This window comes from Phacochoerus africanus, chromosome 2, assembly GCF_016906955.1.
Source record: "Phacochoerus africanus isolate WHEZ1 chromosome 2, ROS_Pafr_v1, whole genome shotgun sequence".
Classification (NCBI taxonomy): domain Eukaryota; kingdom Metazoa; phylum Chordata; class Mammalia; order Artiodactyla; family Suidae; genus Phacochoerus; species Phacochoerus africanus.
Window position 1 is genome coordinate 117,765,209 of NC_062545.1, and position 21,556 is coordinate 117,786,764.

The 21,556-nt window shown below is 36.9% G+C and overlaps 1 protein-coding gene across 2 annotated transcripts in view; it reads left to right on the plus strand.

Moving 5' to 3' along the window:
- The window catches only part of RFX7 (regulatory factor X7), a 130,320-nt gene that overhangs the window by 35,701 nt on the left and 73,063 nt on the right, over positions 1–21,556 (plus strand). The window contains exons 1-2 of one of the 2 annotated variants that reach the window (XM_047766278.1): positions 18,839–18,845; positions 19,711–19,744. Coding sequence is in view for 1 of the 2 variants with exons in the window: in XM_047766277.1 (XP_047622233.1) it covers positions 19,711–19,744 (34 nt within the window). In the remaining variant the exon portion in view is untranslated. Of the gene's footprint in view, positions 1–18,838; positions 18,846–19,710; positions 19,745–21,556 lie in introns of those variants that run through there. The other variant, XM_047766277.1, reaches the window with a different exon arrangement.

The following is a 21,556-nucleotide window of genomic DNA, read 5'->3' on the forward strand; positions in this document are numbered from 1 at the left end:
ACAAGCTGTGTAACCTTTTTGATCCTTAGTTTCCTTAACTATCAATGAAAAAGAGTAAGACTTCAGTTTCATTTAACATTAGCAGTCTACTACTTACTTGTTGTTATAGTATGGCTTTTATATAAATCATCTTGTTTAATCTTCACAGAAAAACTTTGGAGGTGTCGTATTTCAAAAAAAAAATGCAGTTCATCTTAGTAACAGGCATATCACTAGTAGTGGAGGAATTGGAGTTCCTTCTTTCAAAAACCATTGTTTTTTTTCCCTGCTACATATATCGTAGTATCCTTATTAGGTAAATTTCTTTGAGGGACTCATTTTAACTTTAAAAAGTATATTGTACGAGCAAATGCTTTCCTATTCTTTGACTACATATTTGAATCTAATTATTTTTATTATCAACCTGAAAGTCTGTTTGTATTGAGAAAAATTGGGCAAATGCATAGATTGAAACTAAAGAAAACAGCAAATTATGTTCATATCCTGTCTCCCCAAAGTTAGAGATTTTTACAATCTTTTTAGAGCAGATTTTAATGGTAAAAGCATTTGGAACATTCAGAATCATATATAAGAAAGATGCCTATATGAGGAAGAACATCGAAAAAAGGGAAAATAACTGATTAGAAAGTTTTATGAAAATGAGTCATTATAGTCTAAACTTTCTAATACAGACGTCCTTTAGTATCTCTGGGGGACTGGCTCCATGACCCTCATCAGATACCAAATTCTGCACCACTGAAATCCTTTAGTTAATATGGCATAGCGCAGTTGGCCTGCAGATACTGAGGGCTTCCTGTGCTACAGACATAATTTTTCATTATCATTTGATGGCTGTTTAGTAAACAGTGATTATCATAGTAACTCAGACGTTGGTTATACTGGGTGAATCTGTGATTCTTAAGTTTTCTGTGTAATCTTGTCATAGCATTTAAGTCCAGAGTTTTCATCAACATCAGAAGGTTTTTAGGTCTCAAGCAACTCTTTTTTTTTTTTTTTTTGGTCTTTTAGGACCGCACCCGTGGCATATGGAGGTTCCCAGGCTAGGGGTCGAATTGGAGATGTAACCACTGACCTATGCCACAGCCACATCAGCGCCAGTTCCAAGCCATTGCAATGCTGGATCTTTAACCCCCTGAGCAAGACCAGGGATCGAACTTGTATCGTCATGGATACTAGTCAGATTCATTTCCATTGAGCCACAAGGGGAACTCCCTTAAACTGTTCTTTGACTATAGGACCTACATAGCTAATTTGCTTTTCTTTTGAAAAGGATCTACCATGTACTCCCACATTAAAGTATTAAAACTTTATTTTGAAAATTTTCAATTTATACGAAAGGAGAGAAGACATAGCTCTTATGTCCTCATGCAGCCTTAACAACTAGTCTTATAGCTAATTTTATTTATATATAACCCTGTCAGTAACCCCCCAGTGTTTATTTTGAGGGAAATCTCAGATGTCATATGATTTCATCTGTAAGTAAATACAGCTATATGATTAAACCACCAAAAATATTAATTCCTTAATATTAGCAGCATACAGTCAGTACTCAAATTTCCACATCACTTTTTTTTTTTTCTTGTCTTTTTGCCATTTCTTGGGCCGCTCCCGAGGCATATGGGAGGTTCCCAGGCTAGGGGTCCAATCGGAGCTGTAGCCACCAGCCTATGTCAGAGCCACAGCAATGCGGGATCTGAACCGAGTCTGCAACCTACACCACAGCTCATGGCAGCGCTGGATCCTTAACCCACTGAGCAAGGGCAGGGATCTAACCCGCAACCTCATGGTTCCTAGTCGGATTTGTTAACCACTGCACCACGACGGGAACTCCCTCCACATAACATTTTGTTTTGTTTTTTTCTTTACAGTTTGCTTAAATCAGCATCCATACACAGTTACTGGTTGATAGCCATTAATCTATAGATCTTCTTTTAAAATTTTTTTTTCTTTTTTTGTTTTTTTTCCCCCACGGCTTATGAAGTTCCTAGGCTGGAGATTGAATCTGATCTGGATCTGTGACTTATGCCATAGCTGCAGCAGTGCCAGATCCTTAACCCTCTATGCCAGGCTGGGGATCAAACCATCATCCCCATTGCTGCAGAGACTTTGTCGATCCTGTTGCGCCATAGCAGGAATTCCTTCTTTTAAAATTTATCTTCTAATTTTTTATTTGTTGAAGAAACTTTATCATTTGTCCTCTTGATTTTCCCACAATCTGGGTTTTGCTTATTTTATCATCATGGTGTTATTTAGCATATTTTTCATCACCTGTATTTCCTATATATTGGATATATTAATGGTTAGATGTATATATGGTTCAGTATGTAGACATTGTTCAGTGTTTCAGCAAGAATACTCTCTTTCACTCCTATGGAACATACTTCTTGTACTGCATTGACGTAGATATCATAATGTTCTAGGGAGCTGTTGCGGGCCAATGAGATATTCCAGGTCTCATTCTTCTTTTCCTTTGTTTTCTATTGTCCGTCCCCCCACCCCCCTCGTTTGACATTCAGGTTAGGAATGTTTGGGAGGAGACTATTCCTAGATTATTTAGTTAAGGATATAGAAGGCACATGACTGTTCTGAGTGGTAGTAAATACAGCTTGTCTTTTAACAGCTTTTCCAGTGTCTCTGGGTTTCCTGGTTTATTATAGTATATATCGGTACTTTTCCTGCAGGAAAAATTCAGCTAGAGTTGCTATGTCAGATTCTTAATATATCTTGCCCTTTATATTTAGGCTTTCATGAACATTCTGCAAAGATTGGACATAACCAAGTGTTTTTCATTCATACTATCTGGATTTTTTGAACCATTTCAACACCATCAAGGCCATTTTCTCATCCTAGGAAAGGGAAAGCAAAGTCACTATCAATTACACATGAGAAATGTCTTTGCCTCTAACTAGAGTTCTGGAAAGTTCATCTTCCTCAGAACCCCCCTCCCCCGCCCCCGAATCTGCTTTAATACCTTTGATTTGCTTAGTTCTGGTATTTAGTTTGCACCAAGGACCATAATCTGAATACTTTTCCCCATACTCCTATTCCTACCTTGCCTTCCTTTCTCTTCCTCCATTCCTCCTTTTATTGATCATACATTTCTAATTGCCTAATGTGCACCAGGAAGAGTGCTAGAGTTAGGAAATATGTTAATGAAATGTAGGCCTTGTCTTCAAGGGAAAGGGTAAACTGTTGGGACCTTTAGTTATCTGTATAGAAAAAACCTTATTATCACTTTCAGTATCTAGGAAAATTTAACCCCCTGAAAGTGACAAGCAAACATTTTAAAAAATCTATGTGGCCTCATGATAAGGAACACTTAAAAAACAAGACACCAAAAGCATTTCTTATGGAGAAAAATATTAATAAATTTGAGAATATTAAATGCAAGCTTTCTATAAAATAATGAATGCCATAAAAAGAAAACAAGCTACAAGGGGAGAAGATATATGTAATTCAAATAATTGGCAAAGGATTAATATCCAAAGTATGAGAGGACTCCTCTCAAAATAAAAATAATATTTTTATTTTTATACATTATTAATATATTAGTAATAATAATATTGGCAAACAACCAAACAGAAAAATGGTAAAGGATATGACATAGAAGAAAGATTAGTGATCAGCAAACAGGTAAAGATGTTCAGCCTTATTAACAGGAATATGTATTAAAACAACAAAATATTTCACACACGTCAGATTGGCAAGTCTGTCATTACCACATTCTAGAAAGGTTAGAGAGAACTCTCATACACAGCTAATGGAGTATACTTTGAAGGAGAATTTAGCAATAATCAGAAAGTTGAAGATCAACACACCAGAATTCCCCTGCAAGGCTTGTCTGTGTGTGTTTGTATATGTGTCTTTCTGAGAAAAAGTCTTGGCAGTGTGTATAGTAAGATCTATGTGCCAAATGTTTGTTGCAATATTGTGTTACAAAAATAGAGCTGGAAATACCATAAAAATCCTTCAGTGAAAGAAAGTGTAAATAAGAAGTGGTGTATTAAACAATGGGATACTATCTATATGTATTAATTTGTTAGGGCAGCCATAACCAAGTATGACAGACTAGGTAGCTTAAACAACAGAAATTTATTTTCTCATAGTTCTGGAGGCTAGAAATTCAAGATCAAGGTTTCAGTAGGTTTGATTTCTTCTGAGGGTATGAGGGAAGGATTTCTTCCATGTCATTTTCCTTGGCTTATAGATGGCTTTCCTCCTATGTTTCTTCAGTTATCTTCCTTCTCTGCATTTCTCTTTGTCCTCATTTCCCTTTTTTATAAGCATACCGGTCATATACTGGGATTAGAGCCCTTCAGATACAGATTTATTCATTTTGACCTGATTGCCTCTATAAAGACCTTATCCCCAAATAAAATCACATTCTAAGGTACTGAGGATTAGGACTTCCACACACGAACCTTGAGATGGGAGAGATACACTTCAGTCCATTACACTGTGTAACAGTTAAAATGGATAAGCTAGAATAAATCAAAATAGATAACCTTCTAAACCCTATTAAGTAAAAGAAAAAAAAAAAAAACGTTGAATGATACATGCATCATAACTCCATGTCTATAAAGTAAACAGAACTGCTTTATGTAGTTTATGAATATACTCAACATTTGTAATGGAAATATAAACATTTATGGGAATGGTAAACAGCAGCTTCTGGATAGTTCCACCAATGAGAAAAGAATAGTGGAATGGGATTGCAAAAGGGCCCATAGAGGCTTCAGTTTTATCTGTAAAGTTCTCTACCTTAAGGGAACAAAAGCAGAGTGTTCAGATTTGTTCACATTGGCTGGCATGTACATGAGTGTTATTATTTATAACATTCCTGTATTCCTGCAACTTGATAATTTAAAAGATAACAAAATAAAACATTAACTCATTGAATGGAATAATGTCACTAAGAAGTTGAAAGTTACTTTTAATAATATGGCCAGTAGTTAAGTTGAAGGCATAAGCTTTAGAGTGATGATAGAGTTAATTCTTTTGGTTGAAATTAGTTTTAATGTTCAGAGCAAAAAAGTGAGTTTTATGATAAAATTACCAAACTATAATACAGTCATACCTTGGAAATTTTGGCAGATTTTGTTCCAGACTACTGCAAATATAGTGAAGTGAATTACATGATTTTTTTTTTTTTTTGGTTTCCTAGAGCATATAAAAGTTATGTTTAGGAATTCCCATTGTGGTGCAACAAATTGGTGGTGTCTCTGGAGCACAGGGATGCAGGTTTGATCCCTGGTAGTGGGTTGAGGATCCAACCAGCATTTCCACAGCTGTGGTGTAGGTCGCACCTCTGTCTCAGATGTTATCCCTGGCCCAGGAACTCCATATGCTGCAGAGTGGCCAAAAACAAAACAAAGTTATGTTTATATTATACTATAGTGTCCATTAAGTGTGCAGTAATTGCATTATGTCTGGAAAAAACCATGTACATACCTTACTTTAAAAATACCTTATTGCTGAGAAATGTTAACCATCACCTAAGCCTTCATTACACTTGCAGTTACTTCCTCCCCTGAAGTCTTGAACCCCTCAAAATGACCCATGAGACTTGGAATCAGCTGCTTCCAAACTTGAATCACAAACGTCATCTACAATGGTGAATCCTTTCTAGAAGGTTTTCAGTTTATTTTACCCAGATCTATCAGAGGAATCAGTCTGTGGCAGCCATAGCCTTATGAAATGTGTTTATTAAAGAATAAAACATAAAAGTTACACTGACTCCTTGATTCATGGGCTGCAGAATGGTTGTTCTGTTGGCAGGCATGAAAACATAACATGAGTTTTGTTGTACATTTCCGTGAGATTTCTTGAGTAACTGGTTACATTGTCAGCAGTAATATTTTGAAAAGAGGTTTTTGTTTGTTTTTTTTGTTTTGTTTTGTTTTTTGTCTTTTTGCTATTTCTTGGGCCGCTCCCACGGCGTATGGAGTTTCCCAGGCTAGGGGTCTAATTGGAGCTGTAGCTGCCAGCCTATGCCAGAGCCACAGCAACTCGGGATCCGAGCCGCGTCTGCAACCTACACCACAGCTCACGGCAACACTGGATCGTTAACCCACTGAGCAAGGGCAGGGATCAAACCCGCAACCTCATGGTTCCTAGTCGGATTCGTTAACCACTGCGCCATGACAGGAACTCCGTTTTTGTTTGTTTATTTGAGCAGTAGCTTTCAGTAGTGGGCATAAAATGTTCAACAAACCAGACTGAACATTGATGGCTCATCGAATATTGAATATTGTGGCTCAGTGGGTTATGAACCCGACTAGTATCCATGAGGACGCAGGTTTGATCCCTGGCCTTGCTCAGTGGGTTAAGGATCCAGTGTTGCTGCCAGCTGTGCGTAGGTTGCCAACAGGACTTGGATCCCACGTTGCTGTAGCTGTGGTGTAGGCCAGCAGCTTCAGCTACAATTTGATCCCTAGTCTGAGAACTTCTGTATGTTGCACATTTGGCGCTAAAAAGAAAAAAAAATGTTCAGTAAACCATGTTTTCAACAGATGTGCTGCCATCCAGGCTTTATTGTTCCATTTATAGAATACAGTCAGAGTAGATTTAGCATAATTCTTAAGGGCCCTAGGATTTTCATAGTGGTAAAATGAGCTTTGTCTTCAACTTAAAGTTAACAAGAAAGCCTGTCCTTTGAAGCTTTGAAGCCAGGCATTGACTTCTCCTCTGTAGCTATTAAAGTCCTAAAGGGCGTCATCTTCCAATGTAAGGCAGTTTCCTTTACACTGAAAGTCTGTTGTTTAGTTAGCCACTTCCATTAATGATCTTAGCTAGATCTTCCAGATAAAATTGCTGCAGTTTCTACATCAGTACTTGCTGCTTCACCTTGCACTTATATTATGGAGATAGTTTTTTTCCTGAAACCTTATGAACCAACTTCTGCTAGCTTCAGACGTCTTACCTGCAGTTTCCTCACCTCTCTTAGCCTTCGTAGAATTGAAGGGAGTTGGGTTCTTACTGTAGATTAGGTTTTCACTGAAGGGAATGTTGTCACTAGTTTGATCCTAATCTGTCTCAATTATCAGCAATAAGGCTATTTTGATTTCTTATCTTTTCGTATGTTCACTGGAATGGCATTTTTAATTTCCTTTGAGAACTCTCCTTTGCAGTCACAACTTGGACGACTGGCGCCAGAGGTCTAGCTTTCAGCCTGTCTAAGCTTCCAACATGCCATCTTCACTTAGTTTAATCATTTCTGGCTTTTGACTTTAAGTGAGGGACATACAACTCTTCCTTTTACTTGAACACTTACAGGCCATTGTAGGGTCATTGATTGACCTAATTTCAATATTATTGTATCTTCAGGAATAGGGAGGCCCAAGGAGAGGGAGAGAGATGGGGATTGGCTGGTCAGTGAAGCAGTCAGAACCCACACAGCTTTTATTGATTAATTTTGACATCTTATATGGGCACAGTTCATGGCGCCACCAGCAATTACAGTAGTGACATCAAAGATCACTGATCACAGGTCATCATTATAGATACAATAATAATGAAAAAGTTGGAAATATTTTGAGAATTATCAAAATGTGACAGAGACATGAAGTGAGCAAATGCTCTTTAAAAAATGGTGTGAAAAGATTTGCTTAATGCAGGGTTGTCATCAACTTTTAATTGGTAAAAGATGCAACTTTTATGGAGCCCAAAAACCCAAAATTCAGTAAAACAGACTGCCTGTATCCTGTGTGAAACACAAAAAGTTCGCTTTTCATATCTAAAGAAGTTTGAACAGGAAGTTCCCAGGCTAGGGGTCAAATCGGAGATTCAGCTTCCGGCCTACACCACAGCTACAGCAACGCCAGATGCCAGCTGCGTCTGCAACCTACACCACAGTTAAGGGCAACACCACTAAGCGAGGCCAGGGATCGAACCCGTAACCTCATGGTTACTAGTTGGACTTGTTAACCACTGAGCCAGGATGAGAACTCCTTGAAGTTTGAACTTTTGAAGTGACTCATTTCTGTGACATTGTGTTGGGCATATTAGGGAACATATTATGTATCACTCAACATATATCAATGACTTTGTTCTCTATAGTCTAGAGCAGTGGCTCTCATCTAGGGGCACATGGTAATTGGCAGGGCATTTTTTCTTGTAATGCCACTTAAGGCAGCATCTAGTACTGCCAGACATGCTGTAAAGCATAGGATAAACTTGTAAAGAAGGATGTCAGTAAATGTCAGGGTCACATTGAGAAACATTGGTCTGCAGGCTAATTTCCTTTCAAAAGAAATCCTGTGACAGTTTGTAAGATTGTTTGCACAGGTAAGAACTGTGAACAATGACCTTTTTTTTTTTTTCCCCACTGTACAGCAAGGGGGTCAGGTTATCCTTACATGTATACATTACAATTACATTTTTCCCCCAGCCTTTCTTCTGTTGCAACATGAGTATCTAGACAAAGTTCTCAATGCTATTCAGCAGGATCTCCTTGTAAATCTATTCTAAGTTGTGTCTGATAAGCCCAAGCTCCCCATCCCTCCCACTCCCTCCCCCTCCCATCAGGCAGCCACAAGTCTCTTTTCCAAGTCCATGATTTCAATGACCATTTTTAAAGCACTTTGGGTTATGAAAAGAAACAATTGATAATTTATTGATTAGTTACTGGTAGCATCAAAAAATTTTCTTAGTTTTATTATAGCAATTACTTGTTTTTCAATGAAGTAGAGTTTACATAACAAAATTAACCATTTAAAGTGTACAGTTCAGTGGCATTTTGTACATTCACAATATTATGTAACCATTATCTTTACCTACTTCCAAAATGTTATCACCCCAAAAATGAAACCCCAATATGCATTAAGCAGTCACTTCTCAGTCTCCTGTTCCCTCAGCCCTTGGCAATCACCGGTCTGTTTTCGTCTTTATGGATGTAGATATTCTAGATATTTCATGATACAGAATCATATAAAATGTGACTTTTTGTGTCTGCCTTCTCTTAATTAGCGTACAGTTTTCAAGATTTATCCATGTCTTAGCATGCATCAGTACTTTATTCCTTTTTGTAGTTGAATAATTCTGTTGTGTGGCTGTAATGCATTTTGTTCATCCATCCATCCCTTGATGGACATTTGAGTTGTTTTAACCTTTTGGCTCATGCGAATAGTGCATCTGTGAATATTTATATGCAGGTTTTTGGTGGCATACCTATTTTCATTTCTTTGGATATATACCTAGGTGTAGAATAGCTGTTTCTATAGCAGCTATACCATCTTGCATTTCCACCAGCAATGTATAATGATTCTAATATCGCCACATCTTTACCAACAAATCCTAGTTATATTTAAGATGACATGATAAGTAAATGAATCAGAATATCTGGATAGTGAGATTCAGTGGTAGTTTCTATTTTCTGTTTTATGTATTTTCTGGCTACACCTCTTAACCTTTGTAGAATTAGCCAATATTACTGTGGTTATTTTTAATGTAAAATTTTGTTTCCTTTGAGCAAACTAAAAGTAAGTGCTTCACATTCGTTATGGGCAAGTTTAAGGTAAAAAAAAAATTTATATAATGGAATGTGAGTTGAGTCATAACCCATAAAAAGGAAGTTAATATATTTTAACAGAATCATTTTACTAGAGAAGAAGCTAAGAGTTTGAGTTGTCCCAGCAAGACTAGAATGCAGAAGCTTCTTACAGTTGATGTATTACACTGTACCTCCAGTACCTCAGATTTTCTGTGGGTGAAGTCTAGTATCTTGTATTCACAGATCTCTGTTTCTGCAACACAAGAATTTTGATTCAACTATATAGGAATTGAGAATCATGCCTCCCACCCCCTTTTTGTTCTTTTTTTTCTTTTCTGGCCACACCATGACATACGGAATTTCTGGGCCAGGGATCAGATCTGAGTCTCAGTTACAACCTATACTGTGGCAATGCCAGATCCTTAACCCATTGTGGTGGGCCAGGGATGGAACCTAGCCCAGATATGCTGCCCATCCCATTGCATCACAGCAGGAACTCCAGAATTCAGAATCACTCTGAATTTAGATGGGGGACTCCAAATAAATGTAGAAATATATTCAGCTTTTCAATGGAGGCCGCCCTGGTGCTGGAAGAGATAAGTTGGAGTCTCTTAGAATGATATTATCTGCATTAAACAAATAGTTTATAAGCAATTTGTTTAGTGTGGGGAAACAGATTCTGAAATGTTTCTAGCAAGTAGTCTCTAAGTGTTCTTTCAGGAATTAAATACTATGTATGTTTGGACCATGACTGTTATTTTATTTATTGTATTATATTTAAGTTTGAAGAAAGGGAAGTAGTACAGGATTTTTTCATGAAATGTTTCTGTGAGGTAAAGCAGGCTTAGATTAAGTTGATATGTTTGTGTTTTTTAAACGCATGCTTCTTAAATTTACTCTCTTTTGGGTAGTTCTATTGGGTAAGAAAGTTTTTCCCAACTTCACTCTGTAATTTGAATTAGAGAAAACAAAATATTCTTTCTCAAACTGTATCTCTTCCTTAAATTTTTATATGCTCTCCTTACTTGTGTATTTTCTCCTTTTTCATACTCCATTGGTCTAGGATTAAGTTTTACTTTATAACATTGTGGTGATCTGACTTGACATGAGAAGGTTGAACTGAAAGATTTAGAAGATGAATGATTAGCATGTTTTGTAAACTTAATAGTTACAGTAGCACAATACAGTTATGATCCTCATATTTTGTTTTTATCTAATATGGAAATAGCAGATATATACTATTTAATTAAAATGTTTACAAAAATAATAATTTTTTTAAAACCCAGTGAGACCAGAAATTTAATGCATATCAAATATAATCAGTTATCAGCAATTTAGAAAATGTCAATAATCTTAGAAAATATTAATGGTAAATATACATTATCATTTGAACATATTATTTGTGAATAAAATTAATAAAGTAGTTTTATCTAAAAATAAAAGTGAAGAGCACTTAAACCATGAAATATTTAAATTATCTACCTTTTTAAATTGCCGGCTCAAATGTGTATCACTGGTTCATTATCGAGTGGTTACTATATTTTTGTGCGTGTTTTTCCTGCTGCTGAAAAACTTCTTAAACTTAACTAGTGGAAATAAAGGTAAAAAAATACTTATATGTTAATTCCAAATATATTCCAAAAATATCCATAGATAATCTCATTTCTTGTTTAATAGCTTCGAGATTTAAAAATTTACATATTGCATATTTAATTTTATTTTCTTTGGCCACACTCATGGCCATATGGAAGTTTATGAGCCAGGGATTGAACCTGCACCACAGCACGTCACCACAGTGACCCAAACCACTGCAGTGACAGTGCCAGATCCTAACTCACTGTGCCACAAGAGAACTCATTTCTGGTTTACGTTTTATGGTTATAGTTTAATGAGTCATAAAGGTCTTACAAGCCTTGCTAAAAAGAACCACAGCCCCCCAACCACTTCAGTGGAAAGCCAGTTACTCAATCAGCCTTTGTTAAAAGCATTTTCCTTTACATACTTGAATTGCTTTGGTACCCCTTTTGTAAATTAGTTGACTATATAGAAGTCAGATATCATTCATGCCACTTTTTTTTTTGTCTTTTTGTCTTTTTGCCATTTCTTGGGCCACTGCCACAGCATATGGAGGTTCCCAGGCTAGGGGTTGAATCAGAGCTGTAGCCAACGGCCTACACCAGAGCCACAGCAATGGGGGATCCAAGCCGCATCTGCAGCCTACACTACAGCTCACGGCAATGCCGGATCCTCAGCCCACTAAGCAAGGACAGGGATTGAACCCACAACCTCATGGTTCCTAGTCGGATTCGTTAACCACTGAGCCATGACGGGAACTCCCATGCCACTTTTTTACTCTATATAATGTTACTTTACTCTGGCCACCTTCAAGATTTGCTTTTCATCTTTGTGTTTTCATCCCTTTAACTGTGATGTGTCTGTGTGTGATTTTCTTTATAATTATAATGCTTGGCTGTTCCCATTGTGGCCCAGTGGTAACGAACCAGACTGGTATCCCTGAGGACACAGGGGTTAGATTCATTGCCCCACTCAATGGGTTAAGAATCCAGCGATAGAGTGAGCTGTGGTTTAGGTCGAAGACTTGGTTCAGATCTGGTATTGCTGTAGCTGTGGGTTGGACCGGGCAGCTGTAGCTTCGATTCGACCCCTAGCCTGGGAATTTACATATGCTACCGGTATGTGGTCCTAAAAAGAAAAGAAAAAAATTACCATGCTTGGATTTTGCTGAGCATCTTTGGGTATGTAAGATTGTGTTTTTCACAAAATTTGGGAAAATTTTGGCCACTACTGGATATTTCTGTCTCATTGTCTTCTCCAATTGTACATAGTTAGACCAACTTACATTGTACTAAATCAATTGCTGAAGTTCTGTTTATTATTTTGGAGATCTTTTTCTTTCTCCTTTTAGAATCAGTAAGATGTATTGATTTATTTACCAGTTTAGTAACCCTTTTGTTGCCATATCCAATCTCCTTTAAAGTAACCAGTAAATTTTTCATTTCAGATTTTGTCCTTTTTAGTTCTGGAATTTCCATTTGGTTCCATCTCTCAACTGATATTCCCCCCATGTGTACATTTATTATGACCACATTTTCCTTTAAATACTTGAATGTAGTTATAATACTTGCGTCAAAATCCTCCTCTGCTAATTCTGACATCCAGATCTTTCAGGATTTGGTTTCTATGGGCTGCTTTTTTTCTTGACTCTGGGTCTCTTTCCTTTTCCTTCGTTCTGATCAGTTTTGCTTGTGTTAGGGGTATTGTGGATGATATTTGTAGACTTTGGATTCTGTTATTTTTCTCCGATGAGTGGTGGTGGTGGTGGTGGTGGTGTTTTGTTTGTTTGGTCCCTGTAGACAGTTAACAGGGCTGGATCCAAACTCCAACATTATGTCTCCTATGTTAGGCAGCAACAGAGGTCTCAATTCAGATCTTTACACCTTTCAGCTGTTGCTTTTTGCTAGTAATCTTATAGTCTTCCCCAAATGAATGTCATTAAATATTTGGGCATAGTTTATACAGAAATCTTGTGGCATTTTTCTTTCTTGGATTTATCTTTCATTTTACAGTGGCTCTTGAGGCCTAGACTTTGTCCTCTGTCCCCTCAGCTGGCAAGAAGGCAGTTGAGTGATGGTTGCTGTGCGGGTAGATAAGTACTCTTAAGCAACAGCCTTATAAATACAAATCCTAACCAGTGCAGGTCCTTCTTTTTTTTAATTCTTTTTTTCTTTTTTGCACCCAGGTGGTATATGGAGGTTCCCAGGATAGGGGTTGAATCAGAGCTACAGCTACGGCCTATACCACAGCCACAGAAACATCAGATCGGTCGGAGCCATGTCTTTGACCTACACCACAGCTCATGGCAAGGCTGGATCCTTAACCCACTGAACGAGGTCAGGGATCAAACCTGCAACCTCATGGTTCCTAGTTGGATTCGTTTCCACTGTGCCACGACAGGAACTCCTGCAGTTCCTTCTTTTAAAGATGACTTCCCTCCTCTTGCTACCTGCTTTTGGTCATTCTCTTTTAATGTTTGTTTTTATATTTTGTCCCCTGTATATAATTGTTATGTGTGGGAAGGTTACTTTAATATAGGATACCTTGCCATTATTCAAAGCAGAACATTACAGTATTGAACCATTATTTAATTTTTATTTATTTTTTTTTTATTTTCCCACTGTACAGCAAGGGGATCAAGTTATCCTTACATGCATACATTACAATTACTTTTTTCCCCCAGCCTTTCTTCTGTTGCAACATGAGTATCTAGACAAAGTTCTCAATGCTATTCAGCAGGATCTCCTTGTACATCTATTCTAAGCTGTGTCTGATAAGCCCAAGTTCCCGATCCCTCCCACTCCCTCCCCCTCCCATCAGGCAGCCACAAGTCTTTTCTCCAAGTCCATGATTTTCTTTTCTGTGGAGATGTTCATTTGTGCTGGATATTAGATTCCAGTTATAAGTGATATCCTATGGTATTTGTCTTTGTCTTTCTGGCTCATTTCACTCAGTATGAGATTCTCTAGTTCCATCATGTTTTTGCAAATGGCATGATGTCATTCTTTTTGATGGCTGAGTAGTATTCCATTGTGTATATATACCACATCTTCTGAATCCAATCCTCTGTCAATGGACATTTGGGTTGTTTCCATGTCCTGGCACATGCGGGTGCATGTGTCTCTTTTAAGTAGAATTTTGTCTGGATAGATGCCCAAGAGTGGGATTGTGGGATCATATGGAAGTTCTGTGTATAGATTTCTTAGGTATCTCCAAACTGTTCTCCATAGTGGCTGTACCAGTTTACATTCCCACCAACAGTGCAGGAGGGTTCCCTTTTCTCCACACCCCCTCCAGCACTTGTTATTTGTGGACTTATGAATGATGGCCTTTCTGACTGGTGTGAGGTGGTATCTCATGGTAGTTTTGATTTGCATTTCTCTTATAATCAGTGATGTTGGGCATTTTTTCATGTGTTTGCTGGCCATCTGTATATCTTCTTTGGAGAAATGTCTATTCAGGTCTTTTGCCCCATTATTTAATTTTAATTGAGTCAGTCGAAACATATGTTATTCAAGGAGTATTTTGGGAAATTGTCATACATTTGGAATATTGCAATTTGTTTTATTAAATTTTGGAAACAAAATCTTGAAACAGAAAAAGGACATCTATTATCACTGCTACTCTTCACTATTAGAGATTTTAGCCAGGTAATTAGAAGAGGGAGGACTAAGAGGCATAAAGATTGGAAAGGAAGGAGTTTCCATTGTGGTGAAAAATGAATCCGACTAGTATTCATAAGAATGCGGGTTGATCCCTGGCCTTGCTCGGTGGGTTAAGGATCTGGCATTGCCGTGAGCTGTGGCATAGGTTGGCAGCTGTAGCTCTGATTTGACCCCTGGCCTTGGAGCTTCCATATGCTGCAGATGCAGCCCTAAAGAAGAAAAAAAAAAATTGGAAAGGGAAGAAAGACATTTTCATTAAGTGTAAATGAAATTACTATCCGTAAGAGAATCTACATACTATTAGAACCAATAAGAATTTAGGAAGGCTGCTGGATTGGATATAACATCAGCATAGGATACCAGTAGTTTTTCTGCACATCAGCATGTGTATTAGCAAAAGCCAATTAGAAGTGGAGAAAATGATACAGTTTACAATAATCTCTGCAGGCCAACTAGGACTCTCCAACAAAAAAAATATAGAGAAAATTAAAAGACATTTTTAAGGACAGGCAAGAATAGATTCAGATTATTAGTCCAACTCCTCCAGTTCAATCTATACCATCTGTTTTACTGTTCAATTTAATCTTAGTATTTGGAGTTCCTGTCGTGGTTCAGTGGTTAATGAACCCTGCTAGTATCCATGAGGATGTGGATTCGGTCCTTGGCCCTGCTCAGTGGGCTGAGGATATGGCGTTCCCTCGAGCTGTGGTGTAGGTTACAGGTGCAGCTCAGATTCCCCATTGCTGTGGCTGTGGCGTAGGCTGGCAGCTGTGGCTCCGATTCGACCCCTAGCCTGGGAACTTCCATATGCTGCATGTGTGGCCCTAAAAAAAAAAAAATCTTAGGGCTTTTGTTGATTTGAAAAAAAGGAAACTCACCTGATAATTAGAGGTCCAAGAATGATCAAGACTGTCCTGAAAAAGGTTGAGGAATGTCATGCAAATTCAAATTCAAAGTGTAGTGTTTGTTCAGACAAATAGATTAAGAATAAAACTGAAAAAAAAAAAAAGCTAGTAACAGATTCAAGCTTATATATAAACTTGGCATAATCAGTTGGCTTGCCAGATGAAAGAAATGTGTGTGTGTGTGTGTACAATATAAATATGTAAAATACCAAATAGGAATAGATTTTGACTAGAATAAAGATCAAAATCTAAAAAAATTAACTTTAGGAGTTCTCACTGTGGCATTCTCTCTGAGGCAGTGCAGGTTCCATCCCCAGCCTGGCACGGTGGGTTAAGGCTCCAGCGTTCCAACAGCTGTGACATACATAGCAGCTGCAGCTCAAATTCGATCTTCTATATGCTGCTGGTACAACCAAAAAAAAAGCTAACCTCAAAAATTTTAGATTGAAATATAGCATGTCTTTAAAACCTTAGATAGGAGTTCTCTTGTGATGCAGTAAGTTTAGGATCTGGTGTTTTGCTGTGGGGCAAGTTTGATCCCTGGCCTGGGAACTTCTGCATGCCACAGGCACAGCCCCCCAAAAAGAAAAAACACAAAAACCTTAGCTAAATAGTATTTCTTACAACAAAAACACAATTCATAAAGAATTAATACATTTCACTAAATCTAAAATTTTAACTAAGTTATTAAAATGTATCATTAACAAAATTAGGGTAAATATATGTAACAAACAAAGGGTTAGTATCCAGAATATGTAAAGAACTACTATAATTTAATAAGAAATCCGGAATTCCCGTCTTGGCACAGCAGAAACCAATCCAACTAGGAACCATGAGGTTTCGGGTTTGATCCCTGGCCCCGCTCAGTGGTTAAGGATCACAGCATTGCCAGTGAGCTGTGGTGTAGGTCACATATGCAGCTCAGATCTGGCATTACTGTGGCTCTGGCTTAGGCTGGCAGCTGTAGCTCTGATTTGACCCCTAGTCTGGGAACTTCCATATGTCTTGGGTGCGGCCCTAAAAAGACTAAAATAAAAAATAAAAATAAAAAAAAGGAAAGAAATCCATCAACTTCACTTAAAAATGGGCAAAAGAGGAGTTCCTGTCGTGGCTCAGTGGTTAGCAAAACCGACTAGCAACCTTGAGGACTCAGGTTCAATCCCTGGCCTTGCTCAGTGGGTTAAGGATCTGGCGTTGCCATGAGCTGTGGTGTAGTTTGCAGATATGGCTTGGATCCCAAGTTGCTTTGGCTGTGGCTGTGGCTGTGGCCTAGGCCAGCAGCTATAGCTCCGATTTGACCCCTAGCCTGGGAACCTCCATATGCCGTGGGTATACCTACAGAAGTATATACTCTGTTCTTTAGTGGTCCCAGTCTTTCCAGAGAGTTTTCTTCATATGGGGGAATGAGTGTTTGTCTTGTTATTCATTCATTCAACAGATTTTATTGAACATCTAACATGTGCCAGGTGATAATACAGCAGTGAGCAAAACAGTTAAAGCCTGCTCCCATTGTTTAAATTATAGTCAAGAAAGATAGCCAGTAGACACATAAATTAATAAAAACATAAAATGACTGGTGGTAAATAAAATAATGTAAAGCAGGGTAAGAGGGATAGTGATGGAGAGTATTTTACATGAGGAATTAGTTAGGGAAGCAGTATCTGTGAAAGATAATGAAGCATAGTCATAAAGAAAGTGAACAAATAAGTTATATGGAAGAAGAATCTTGGAGGCTGACAGAAAAAGCCAGTGCAAGGCCCTACTCTTGCCTTGAGAAGCAGCTTGGAGGCCAGGGGTAGATGAATGAGTAGACTACTATGAGATGAGACTAGAAAGACAACAGAGTTGGGTCGTGCAGGGCTTTGTTGTCCATGATAAAGACCGTGGAGCAAAGGACTAAATGTGGTGGACCATATCACTCTGGCTACTTGGTTGAGAATAGTCCACACAGAGTTGGTGGTGGGGGTATGAAGATAAAAGCAGGAAGACCAATTAGAAAGTTATTGTAACACTTTAGAAAAGAAATGATGGTTTAGACCAAGGTGGTGAGATATAGTTGGATTCTTGATATATTACTTTTTAGAAGCAATTCTTTCTTTAAAAAAATGTTTATTAACCTATAGTTGATTAATAGTTTGTACCAGTTTCTTCTGTACAACAGTGACTTAGTCATATATATATATACATATATTATATTATATATACACACACATATATAATATATACCTATATTATATATATATATACTCACACATATATATACATACACTTTTTTTTTAGTATTGTCTTCCATCATAGTCTATCCCATTGCTTATCCATTCTAAATGTAATAGTTTGTCTGATTCTAACAGCAAGTCTCCATTGGCCAGTCATTCCATATACCTCAGTGTGCATATGACAGTCCTAAACCCCCAGTCCATCCCCCTCCCAAACCTGTTCGCTTTGGAAACCGTATGTTTTTCAAAGTCTTTGAGTGCTTCTGTTTTACAAATAAGTTCGTTTGTATCCCTTTTTTTTTTAAGATTCCACATATAGGTAATACCATATGATGTTTGTCTTTCACTGTCTGACTAACTTCACTTAGTATGATAGTTTCCAGGTCCATCTGTGTTGCTGCAAATAGCATTATTTCATTCTTTTTTGTGGCCGAGTAGCATCCCCACTGTACATATATACCACATCTTCTTAATCTATTCATCTGTCAGTGACTCTTTCCATGTTCTGATTATTGTGAATAGTGCTTCCATGAACATAGGGGTGCATGTATCTTTTTGAATTATAGTTTTTGGTTGGATGTATACTCAAGAGTGGGATTGTTTAATCGCAATTCTTAATCTATAGGATACCCTCTTAACTCAGGGAAACTGTGGGAGTTATTAAGAAGAGAGAAGAACAGCACATTTTAGCTGCTAATGAATGAGAAGCTATACACACAATCCCAAAATATTTAAAACTTCTAAAAGACCTATGGGATTGTGAGAAGGGTATTTCATTTTCTCTTACCTAGAGGTGTCATTTCTTTTTCTTTTAGTCATTCTCAACCTTGCATTTGAACTTAATCCAGTCATTCTTTGTTATTTAAAAAATGAAATTTGGAAATTCAAGTACAGGTATAAAGTTTTGAGGTTACTGATTGCATTAACTGAATTATGATTTTTAAATACTGATTTTTGCTTACTCTACAGACTAACTGTATAGCTAGATACAAAGGTAAATAGCCACTTTTTAAGCATTTATTTGGCTCTAGAACCTTTTATGGAAGATAATTTGGTTTTTAACATCTTTTAAAGATTGTATATAAACTGTCTGAACTTATGCATGATTTCATTGCTCTTGCACTTTAGTAAAATCCAAATGACAATTCAGTTATTTTATACTGGCTTCATTTGTATTATATATTAATTGCTCACTTATATTCAGTAGTTCAGTTAAATTGACATATAGGGACTTTTTGTGTTATTTATTTCTATATATAGTCTTTGCCAATTTATTACCATATTAGCTAATCTTTATTATTACTTTTATGTCTACGGATTACTTTCTTGGATGTGTGTGTGTGTGTGTGTGTGTGTGTGTGTACAGGAAAGCAAGAAAGAAAGGAGGGGAAAAGAACCTACTTTGTAACAAGCCGTTCGAAACACAGATAGTATTATACCATTATGGGTTTTAAATGATAAATAAATTGTTGCCCAGAGTGGCAGGCATACAGTAAAAAATCTTAATTCATTGTTAAGTTATTTCTATGTGTAATAATACATCTATACTTTACGTATCATTAGAAACTTAATTGTTTATTCAGAACATCTACAACATTAACAATAGAGTGACTATAGCAGTGAACTCAGAAAATATTCTCATCATGCTTTAGGATTGAATTTAGTCTAATGAGTGAGAAATAGATTTTTTTTTTGCTTTGTGAAAAAAATGTAGTTTTAGGGTATAATGCCTAATCCTAATAAGGAGCTTTACTTATTTTTTCATAGTATGGGTAATGAATTACCATGTCTGTTTGAGAATATTTTGAAAATTTAATAAATTTATCATTCTTATTAACCTAACTTTCTTTTTCTTTTAGCAAAACTATACAATCTAAAGTGGACTGCATTTTGGTAAGTAAAATAATTTTAAACTTCTTTTGTTATGTTTCTTTCCAGTATGTAAAATATATTATTTTGATTAAATATTTATTTTAAGTATAACTCAATTTTAGTGAATAAAATTTGACCTTTAATTATAACTCTAGGAGTGAACTGGCTATATGCTATCTAGATACTTTCCTATATCTCATAAATAATGAAATCCTAATCTGAGGCAATTGCATATTTTGAAGCTTAACTCACTAAAGATCACTTCAGCATTTAATAAAGTGAATATTTTCTTTTGTAATAATTCTTAAAGAATTTATTTTAAAAAATTTAAGATGGAGTTCCCGTCATGGTGCAGTGGTTAACGAATCCGACTAGGAACCATGAGGTTGCGGGTTCAATCCCTGCCCTTGCTCAGTGGGTTGAGGATCCGGCATTGCCGTGAGCTGTGGTATAGGTTGCAGACGCGGCTCAGATTCCGCGTTGCTGTGGCTCTGGTGTAGGCCGGTGACTACGGCTCCAATTCAGCCCCTAGCCTGGGAACCTCCATATGCCGCAGGAGCGGCCCAAGAAATGGCAAACAGACAAAAAAAGAAAAAAAATTTAAGATGTTCGATGGATTAGTTTTGTTATGATAACATATTTTTCATATTTGGGTTGCTAGACTTCAAAATGGCCAAAATAATAGTTTACGTTTAGTTTGGATCTTACAGACTATAATAATTTGTTAAATGAAAGCTTTTAAAAATACTTCATTGGTAAGTTTTTGTTCCATATACCTTTTTTTTTTGGATTGCTGGGCTTCAAGAATTAAAGTCACAAAAATATTTTAAATTTAGGTTGTATTTGTAGTTCCCTAGATCTTCTGTTAAACATATGAAGGAAGACATATGCAGCTACTGACACTACTGGAATAGTACTGACTTCTTTCATGGAAATCTTTATTAATGGAATATTCCCTAGGCTCTAGAATATTCATTGAGTTTTGCACTGTTAGGTTTCCCACAATGTCACTGTAGTTAGTCCTTTCTGCTTGTGATGTCAGAACTTTCTTATTCAGGTGTAGGTCTTCTTTATAAGCTAACTTTTTTTTGTTGGGGAACAAGGGTCTGTAGTGTCTGGTGCTGAAATAGTATGTGATCTTCTTATATTATTATTAGCTTCTAGGTAGATGAATAAATAAGAGTATTTGATAGAAAAGAGATAATTTGGTCAGTTCTCCTATGCCTTTCCAACCTGATAGTTGAGAAAGAGGACTTTGTGGGGATGTTTTCCCCTTTTCCTTTCACTTACTCTTTATTATCTTTTTTTTTTTTTTTTCCTTTCTCTACAACCCTTGGAAATAGATAATCTTGTTACTTCCCTTTTACAAATGAAGAAACTGATTCTTTAGCATTTACTTGAAAAAAAATAATTATTGAGCACCTCTGTCTTCCAATGCTAGATATAAGGGATACAAAATAAAAAGGACATTCTTCCTTGCCCTCAAGGAATTCAGTATGTTAACATACATTCAGTAGTACTCTTAAGACCTCAGAAAGCTGTGACTGGGGATGGAGGCGTGACCCCACCCCTGAGCATTTTCTGATTGTCCCAGCTCTTAAGAGTCTCATTGTTTATTGATCTCTCAGTAATTATTGCCTAATTAGTCTGTGCTAGACCCTGTTCTGGGTGTCAGAATGCAATGGTAAACACTTGCTTTTCATATCTAAGACCATCTGCTTTTTTGTTGTTGTTGTTAGTATCTGGAATACTGTTGGGGAATTATTCAGTTTTTTTCCTTTTAATTGAGAATATTGAGGTAGAAGAGTGGTATAATTGATTAAATATGGCATT